General features: G+C 49.7%; 1 protein-coding gene across 1 annotated transcript; it reads left to right on the top strand.

The window, feature by feature from the left end:
• Window positions 1-5689: 5689 nt before the first annotated feature.
• On the top strand, window positions 5690-9016 carry BHLHE41 (basic helix-loop-helix family member e41). The gene is made up of 5 exons (XM_037033840.1): window positions 5690-6145; window positions 6285-6348; window positions 6675-6782; window positions 7125-7236; window positions 7715-9016. Exons 1-5 carry the CDS (start codon window positions 5757-5759, stop codon window positions 8782-8784), a joined length of 1743 nt encoding a protein of 580 aa, XP_036889735.1. The 5' UTR covers window positions 5690-5756; the 3' UTR covers window positions 8785-9016.
• Window positions 9017-9460: the final 444 nt, after the last annotated feature.

Here is a 9460-nt window from a genome sequence, read left to right on the forward strand (position 1 = left end):
AGGGCACATGCCTGGGTTGCAGGCTGGTTCCCTGCAGGCCAACTCCCAGCAGGGGACGCACAAAAGGCAACCATACATTGATGTTTCTCTCCTTCCCCTCTAAAGATAAATAAATAAATAAAATCTTAAAAAAAAATTATACCAATTAGTTCTAAGTGTAGGTTAAATCTTCCTTAACTAGTCTTTTTGTTGCCTTGTTGTTATTTTTTAAAGATTTTATTTATTTTTGGAAATGGGAAAGGAGGAAGAGAGGGAAACATCAATGTGTGGCTGCCTCTTGTGTGCCCCCTAATGGGGACCTGGCCCACAACCCAGACATGTGACCTAGGCTGGGAATCAACCAGAGACCCTTTAGTGCACCGGCTAGCAGCCAGTTCACTGAGCCACACCAGGCAGGGCTTTTGCTGCCTTTTTAAAATAGCAGACCCTGTTAGAGATAGCTGTCTGCACTGGGTGGACACCATTTGAAAACTGACTCAAGGACCGTGCACATAACAAGTAGGTGAGGTAAGAGGCTGGTTAGCGCATCTCATTCCTATTTGTGTTCCACAGTACGTGAACATGAATCTCTCTGAAAACTTTCTAAGGACTTTTCATCAGCAGTAATGAGAGAAACACAGGAGTTAGGAGGCCCCCTCTTTATGCAGCCTTTCTGGGCCCCACTACCCAGCTGGTTCAGGAGAATTCAGCGAGAAGTAGGAGCCGCTTTGGGGAAATCCCTATGGATTTGTCGTCTGCGCCTCCCTCTAGTTTCCAGTCTCTTTCGGGATCCCCCTCAGTCAGCATGAGAAGCACACGGGGACCAGAGGGAATCAAGCAGGTTCTCAGGGAGGGAAGAGCCAGAGTAGTTCTCCCATAGCGGACTTAGTCTTGGCTCTCTCCTAGTTGTCTCTTGTTTATAAAAACTCCAGGAACTCCAAGCATAGGTTAAATTCAGGGCTGTCCAAGTGAGTGTTTGTGATACGCGAATACGAAACCACAATGACTTCAGCAGTAAAATTGGTATCCTATACTTGATTTTATCTGTTCCTTGGTGCCCTGCGAACACGAATAAGTATATCAACTTCTTGAACAGCATTACATAAATATAAAATGTGATTCGTGTACACGTTGCAACCACAAAGACTTATACATTGGGAGTCTACAGAAAGACTTAAATTCTTTTACAAATTACATAAGGATACTGGTACTATCCCAGCTAATTGTCTCAGTCTGTAACTGGAAAACCCAACCTTCTACTCTGTGGTTTCAAATCTAGTACCTTCAGCAAATAGCTTATCAATATTTTAAAGGCATATTTGACTTCTGGTGAGTGGCAGTGAGGTTCTCCTTCCTCTGGAGACCCTTCTATGAGGCGGCCTTTCTGGGGGGATGTGCCTGACACTAAGCTCTGCCCCTGGGGGCAGCGTGCATGCCCAGAGAAGGGATTCCAAGGGGAGTTTTCACACATGCCTCACCTACCACCCCACTGTCCGGCCTGCAACCCCACACCACCCTAATTGTAGCATCAATCCTATTTTTTTTTTGTTTAGATTTTTGTAAGAAGAATGAGGTACACTCCCCTTTGGGTGAAAATTATGTTTAATTCTTGTGCACCACACCAAACACAGGTGATTAATAAAGGCAAATGCCCATCTAATGGGGCATATTCACAGCAGTGAAGGCAGGAGGTTCCACATCCCTGATCTGATCTGCAGCCTTCAAGACCATTAGGGATGCACAGTTAGTATGAATCAGACCCAAGGTCCCCCAAAACACCCTGGTTACTTCAGTGCTCTGGGACAGTGGTAGGGCTTGCAGAACCTTAAAGAAGCAGAAAACCTCTCTTCTTTGTGGAAACTTTAATCCTCTCAGGAGGGTACTCTTTCTGTTGGAAATCCAAGACCTTGTGAGCAAACATGATAAGACGCTCCAAAGTCACCAGGTGAATATAATGAGTGTGGGGCTTAGAATACTTAGGTGGGGTGAAGGGAGGGAGGTGGGAACTGGAATGAGTGTTCCCTTTCATTAGAGTCTCTATAGGTAATGACTTTCCTACTTAACCAAAGAAAAGCAATGGAAGCTGCTTCCCCCTCACCTATTAAAAGGAGAAAGATGGGTATCTTTAATTGAAAGCAAGGCATCACAAAATTCTTTAATTAGAGGCTCAAAGGGGCTTTGAGCTCATCTTGTATCTCCTTGGCTTTCAGCAGGACGGCATTAAACCCTCCTAAAGAGATAAGACCCAACCTATTTTTAAACATACCCAGCCAAAGAGGGCATTCTGTCTTCTGTTCTTTTGGGAGACCGGGGAATTTTTTTCTTTTCTAACCTCACCACAGGTGAACTTTTCCTATCACTAACCTGAGCCTTCACATTAGAGTTTGGCTTGGTTTGCTCATTTGAAATTGGTGACCAGCTGGTCACCATTAGCTTTTTCTAAACTGTCCTTCTATATGAAATTATAATAATTAATTAGGATATTTGGGTTTAAATCAATAAAGATGGAGACTGACTCATTCACTGACAAAAGAATGTGATCTTTCTTTTACTCGTATCCTTTTCCCAATGCTGTTTCTCTCCTCCCATCTCTCTTTCAAATTATGGGCATGCACACATGTGTGTTACAACATATGTGCACATGCACACTCTGGTAAATTTAAAAAACACCCTTTAAACAGCTGGTTGACATTTAGGCTTTGGCCTTTACTATTCATAGCAAGGGGTAATAGTTAAGGGCACAGGCTCTGGAGCCCACAGTCAGTACTTAAATTGTGGCTCTGGGACCTTGGGCACATTTTGTAATCTCCTTATATATCTATTTTCTCATCTGTAGAATGGAGGCAATGATAGTATCTACCTTATAGGGTTGTGGAAAGGATTAGTAAGTTAATGCATTAGAAGATTTTAGAATAGTGTCTGGTTCTGTAATTGTAAACGCTATATCATTGTGAATGATTGCTATGCCCTCCTTGAAGCAATGGGACATTTGGAGGCATTAAACTGTGCCTGACATTCCAGAAGCCATGAGTTTGAGAAAGAAAAGGACTAGGGCTCAAGTTTAAGGATAGTGAATAAACAGCGAGTCACAAGGTGAAAGATTTTTAAAAACACAAAAAGCAAATAAGAGAAAAAATCTACAGGAAAAGAGCAACAGTGGGCATTTGTTTGAATGGGGAAAAGCGGGAAAAGAACATGAAGGAAAAGAAAAATAAGAAAGGAAAAAAGGAGACAGGAATAAAAAGGGGGACCTAAAACAGAAAGGCAGAAAAGAAAAAAGGGACTGAGAATTAGAAAATCAGAAAAAAAAACCCATTGAAATGAGAAAAGACTCCATTTATATAGCTTGCGCTGGGGTATCAGGAAAAGGAGTGGAATAGAAAACAAAAATGCTGGATATAGAAGTAGGGAAACTTGGGACAAAATTGATGGGGGGGGAGAGGAGACAAATGGTGACATTCAAAGTTTCGTTTGCAGCAACAGTCCTCTGTATTTTTAAATTATGGGAAATTTACATTAAAAATTAACACATCCATGATGCACTAAGCTTCATCTTTCTTACTTTAAATTGCTTCAGAGTCTGCCTCGACTAAGTCCTTAAGGTTTGTCCTGATCAGATGTCTGCCTGCCTTCCGTCTTGTCTGCTCTGCCCAGCGGGGCCCAGATGGCAGCGACCCAGTCTTCCTTGCACTTTCACCAAATACTTCACCTATCAAGTGAAAATTTAGCTCCGGAGGAAGTATTTACACTCTCTTCCTTCTCCAAACATGTATAAACCTCTAAGGGAAGATGGCATTTTAATTTTTTGTTATCCTTCTTAAGGGCATTTCCCTCCACCCCCACCGCTCAGGTTCTTTTTGGTCAATTTAGAACAAGAAGACAAAAATGATACAGCACTGCAGGGATACGCCGCTATTTGGGCTCCAAACTGTCTTCACCAAAAGGAACTCATCGCCCGATCCCTAGGAAACAAGAAAGGGGCTGGCTGGATTGAGGTTTAAAATAAAATCAATATTTTAAAAACATTTTTTCTTGTAAGTATTATTAAATTGTCAGTTTGGTGCAAAATAAGTCCCCCTGTTGGAGGTAGTCAGAGCGGCCTTAAAGGGCCCTGTAAACAGACGAAGTGGATGGACCTCGAGCGTCTCCTCACGCTGGGGTGAGCTTGGGCCGCCGCCGGAGTCAGGAAGCCAGACGCGGCTCGCGTCTCCACCCGGGACTCTGGAGACTGCGGCAGCGCCCGCTTCTGCGGGGAGGCTCCTGGAGGCCGAGAGAAGACGCGACTCCCACAGACACGTGACCTCTCAGCAGCCGCTTCCAGCGACCCAGATCCGTCCCCGGAACCCGCGCCGCCTGGCGGGGCGGGCGGGTGGGGACACGTAACCACTGCCCCAACCCCTGCTGCGCCCTGTTGCGTGTTCATTCCGCGTACTTCTCCCCTTGGTTCACGTGCCACTGGCAATAATGACTGTTTAGGGGATCACCCAGGAGAATGTAGATCTTACCCGGTGCAGGAAGGAAAGAACTCTGGTTTTACATCTACCCATATACATATCCATCCCACTCCTGCAGACGCTAGAAGCGGCAGCGGGGTCAGAGACTTGGGAGTCCCGCAGGATAGGCTTGCCCTTGGCCTCCAAGGCCTTTTGCTATTGGCTGTGCCGGGTGTCAGTGCGTATCTCCGGGTACCTCCCGGTAACTCTAACAGTGAGTCACGTTCCCGGGATGGCTCTGGGGAAAAGGTAGCAAGAGCCCCGGAGGCCCACGCTTCCTTTCGCTGGTCGCAGCGGCTGCAGTGGGAGCGAGCGCGCGAGCGCGCGCGCTCACGGGTTCCCCGCGCAGTGATGTGGCAGCAGCGGCGGGTCGGATCACGTTGCTGGCCCTGTGCTGGTACCCGTTTCAGACAGGATTAAGGAGAGAGGCTTTGGGGGTGCCAGCGGTAGTAAACGTGGGCTCCGCACACTCCAGGCATCGCTTATCGAACGAGAGGGGCGGTGGGGAGGGGAAGCACGCAGCGCCACCCTGGGCGCCGAGGCGCCGCGGAGTTTACCGGATGAGTGATAATGCTGCATTCTCCGCGGTAGCCCTTCTTGTGCCACACGCCCTCTTCCCTTCCCTCCCCGCCGCGTTCCTCCGGGAGCACCGGAGGCTCCAAACGTCGTCATCTGCTGCTGTGATTAGTGGCACTGCAATTCTGGCTGCTGTGGGAAGTTTGGGTGGCCCAGGGACACTGTCGCCAAAAGACACTTGAATTGCAAAATTATGACCCAATGACATTTTCATTTAGCTTAAATCTTTCTGGGACAGGATTTCAAGTTGTCCCTTTCCGGGGAAACCTCCTACCAAGGCCAAGGGACCCCCAGGCCATGGAGAGGGATGCAAACAAGTCTCCAAATTTTCCTTCGGGACTGAAGTTTACCCACAGCGAATTCTCTTTCTCTTTTCTTTGGTCCAAACCAACAGCACAGTCGGTGGAAAACTCCAAAAGACACATTCACGTCCCTGCACCGTAATGACGGACGGACTGACGGAGTCACATTTCTGAGCTGAGGAAGCCCTGGCTGTCCCGCACCCCCGGCAACACCCCCGCCCCCCTCCAGCTGACTGCATCGTCTTTGGGAAGATGAATAGCTTGGCTGAAGTTGTTTTTCCTTTCCGGTGGCCCTGATCAGGTGTCCCCGCCCCCTCCCGCCGTTCGCTCTCCCTCGCAGCCTTCTTCTGTCGCCCCCTCCTGGCCCGATCCCTCCTCCCCCGCCCCCCTCCGGGCTGGACCGCGGATGGTACGTTCCGCACGTGAGCTGGGTGCTGGTCTGGCCGGCGACGCGCGTGCCCTGTGGCCAAACACTGCCCCGAGTGAGAGCAAACTACCAGCGCAGTGGGGCCGGCGCGACTGTGCGTGCGTGTGTGTGCGTCTGTGTGCGAGAGAGCGAGCGCGGTGGGAGAGGGAACGACCAACTGCTTCACACTTTAAACACTGCGCTGAAGAGGGACAGAGAGACTGGAGACGCACAGATCCCCTCAAGATCTCCCAAAGCTACCGTCCCACAGATTATAGGACACAGCCCTCAAAAATTGAAACAGAGGAAAGCGGACAGCGGTTGAACATGGACGAAGGAATTCCTCATTTGCAAGAGAGACAGTTACTGGAACATAGAGATTTTATAGGGTAAGGTGCACGCACCCTTACGAATATCTTATCTGGGCTCAGTTTGATTTTTTTTTTTTCTTCTCAAGAAAGTGGTATGGAGCGGGCGAAGGCAGAGCTCCTCCCGCATGGGTGCCTGATGCTGATTTCTGTTTTGCAGACTGGACTATTCCTCACTGTATATGTGTAAACCCAAAAGGAGCATGAAGCGAGACGATAGCAAGGTAAGAGTAAGTTTTCAATGTTCCCTATAACCTGCCTGGGTAGTTAATTAGGGCCATTGATTACACAGCGAAGCTCTGCCCGCAAATATATTCCAGCCCTTGAGCTTCCCCGACTGTGAATTTTAAGTGGTTTGCTGGATACTCTCAGGGGGAGATTAAACATCATACCTGAATTTAAATTGCATTTCAGAATAGTCCAGAGGAAGAAGGTTTCTCGGGCATAGTTTAGCACATAGTGTGTGTGTTGGGGGTGTGGGGGATATTGTTATAGCCAGTAAACGAATGTTTATCTTGTTTTCTCTCTTCCATGACTCTCCTATATGAAGGATACCTATAAATTACCACATAGGTTAATAGAAAAGAAAAGAAGAGACCGAATTAATGAATGCATTGCTCAGCTGAAAGATTTACTGCCTGAACATCTGAAGTTGACAGTAAGATGCACATTTTCCTTCTTTGCTGCTCTCCAAGGGCGTATTAATAGCCTGGTGCTACTCCCAGAGATATAAGAATAAATGTAAATATCAGATGCCTTACAACTTGTGATATAGTGTAGACTCTGCTGTAGAGTTTCCCACAAACTCAGAAGTAGGTGCTCACAACTGAAGGCAAAAAAAAAATCATTTATAACCTGTCTTGTGGAAAGCTTAAGAAGTATAGGAATAGTACTTCTTTCAAAGTGTTTGCTTAAGTTACTGTGCTGAAGAGAGAGCCAATCAAGCCAAATGTATGTTTTTAAGTAACCAAGTGCCCCATTCTCTTTTGCACCAATGCAGACTCTGGGGCATCTGGAGAAAGCGGTAGTCTTGGAATTAACTTTGAAACACTTAAAAGCTTTAACAGCCTTAACTGAGCAGCAGCATCAGAAGATAATTGCTTTACAGAATGGTAAGTCAGTTCAGGGAGGCCAGTCCACCCTGATGAAGCTGGGCAGCCCACAGAGGAGCAGTGTTAGGACTTTTTCTCCACCCCCATCTCCTTCCGTGTGCCTACCGGCTCACCCTCATTTGTGAAATTGCTTATACTTTCCCTTCATTGGAAAGTGCCCATTTCCTGAAGCATCCTAGAGGCTTTCAGCAGAACTCAGAAAAATTAGGTTTTTTTTTCAACGTGGCCGTTGCACCCTTTCCACTTTGGTTTTTTCAGCTGGGAGTAGAGCGCCCTCCATCCTCTCCCCACCCCACCCCCGCGCCCCTTCGCGCTCCCCCCTCCGTAAACGGTGGATTATCTCTCAAATACGGAGGAAAAACCGAGATCACTTTAGTCAGTGCGGGGCCCACGTGATAAGCAGATGTTTTAACGTCGGGTGTTTTTTCTTCTTGCCTCCATTCCTCTGTCCCCCACACCACCCCCCTCCTCATCCTAGGGGAGCGATCACTGAAATCGCCCATTCAGTCCGACTTGGATGCGTTCCACTCGGGATTTCAAACATGCGCCAAAGAAGTCTTGCAATACCTCTCCCGGTTTGAGAGCTGGACGCCCAGGGAGCCCCGGTGTGTCCAGCTGATCAACCACTTGCATGCGGTGGCCACCCAGTTCTTGCCCACCCCTCAGCTATTGACTCAACAGGTCCCCCAGAGCAAAGGCACCGGCGCGCCCTCGACCCCCGCCGCGTCCAAGGCTGCCCCCTGCCTGGAGCGCGCTGGACAAAAACTGGAGCCCCTCGCTCACTGCGTGCCGGTCATCCAGCGGACTCAGCCCAGCGCGGAGCTCGCCGGCGAGAACGACACGGACACCGATAGCGGCTATGGAGGCGAGGCCGAGGCCCGGCCCGACCGCGAGAAGGGCAAAGGCGCGGGGGCGAGCCGCGTCACCATCAAGCAGGAGCCCCCCGGGGAGGACTCGCCGGCGCCCAAGAGGATGAAGCTGGATTCCGGGGGCGGCGCGGCGGCGGCAGCGGCCGCGCTCCTGGGGCCCGACCCCGGGGCCGCGCTGCTGAGACCCGACGCCGCCCTGCTTAGCTCGCTGGTGGCGTTCGGCGGAGGCGGGGGCGCGCCTTTTGCGCAGTCCGCGGCCGCCGCGGCCCCCTTCTGCCTGCCATTCTACTTCCTGTCGCCTTCGGCGGCCGCCGCCTACGTGCAGCCTTTCCTGGACAAGAACAGCCTGGAGAAGTACCTGTACCCTGCGGCGGCCGCCGCCCCGTTCCCACTGCTGTACCCCGGCATCCACGCCCCGGCGGCCGCGGCCGCCGCCGCCGCCGCTGCGGCCGCCGCCGCCGCCTTCCCCTGTCTGTCCTCCGTGTTGTCGCCCCCTCCCGAGAAGGCGGGCGCTGCCTGCGCGACCCTCCGGCCTCACGAGGTGGCGCCCCCTGGAGCGCTGCGCGCCCCACACCCGCACGGCCGCACCCACCTGCCCTTCGCTGGTCCCCGCGACCACGGGAACCCGGAGAGCTCTGCTCAGGAAGATTCCTCGCAGCCAGGAAAGGAAACCCCCTGAATCCTTGCGCTCCTTTCTTAGAAGGGACGAGAATTCCCGCGGAATAATAATATTAATAAGTTAAAACACCCTTAACGTTTTTAAGGGAGGAAGTGTAATAGATGCACGCCAGGCTTTAAAAAAACACAGGTGTTTTGTGTACATTTGGAGTTCCTGTTTTGCTCATCTTTCAACACCCCACCCTCCACACACCAGCTATAAAAGGACCTCTGCGCTAGTCTTTTTCTTTTTTAAAGAACTCCCCCAAATAAGTTTTGCCTTCCTTTATCTATTAAAATATAGAAGCTAATTCTCGAGGAAGTAAGAAGGGTATGCTCTGTGGGTGAGCCAATGGAACCAGGGTGGGGGGAAAGGTGGCCGAGGAGTTGACACTGAACAGCAGAGTTATGTCAGTGACTCAGCTGTCCTGCTGCTTCAGGACGCTTTCCGCAAACAATGGTCTTTCAGAATTGAATTTACTCTTCAGTATTTTGTAATGTTCAGCTTTTTAAAAAGACATTTTTTCAAGGAGAAAGAGGAGAGAATGCAGCCGCTCACATTGCAACCTATTCTGAAGTGGTTTGAATGATATTTCTTAGTAACTTGCACTTGTNGCAGAGTTATGTCAGTGACTCAGCTGTCCTGCTGCTTCAGGACGCTTTCCGCAAACAATGGTCTTTCAGAATTGAATTTACTC

The sequence above is a fragment of the Sturnira hondurensis genome, unplaced genomic scaffold, assembly GCF_014824575.4.
Source record: "Sturnira hondurensis isolate 20B ecotype Veracruz unplaced genomic scaffold, ASM1482457v3 Scaffold0021795, whole genome shotgun sequence".
Taxonomy (NCBI): Eukaryota; Metazoa; Chordata; class Mammalia; order Chiroptera; family Phyllostomidae; genus Sturnira; species Sturnira hondurensis.

Bases quoted from the DNA above. Each gene is read 5' to 3' on its own strand.
- BHLHE41 (XM_037033840.1), top strand. From the start codon at position 5,757: ATGGTACGTTCCGCACGTGAGCTGGGTGCTGGTCTGGCCGGCGACGCG. The intron at 6,146-6,284 runs GTAAGGTGCACG...TCTGTTTTGCAG, and splicing joins GAACATAGAGATTTTATAGG to ACTGGACTATTCCTCACTGT. The intron at 7,237-7,714 runs GTAAGTCAGTTC...TCCTCATCCTAG, and splicing joins GATAATTGCTTTACAGAATG to GGGAGCGATCACTGAAATCG.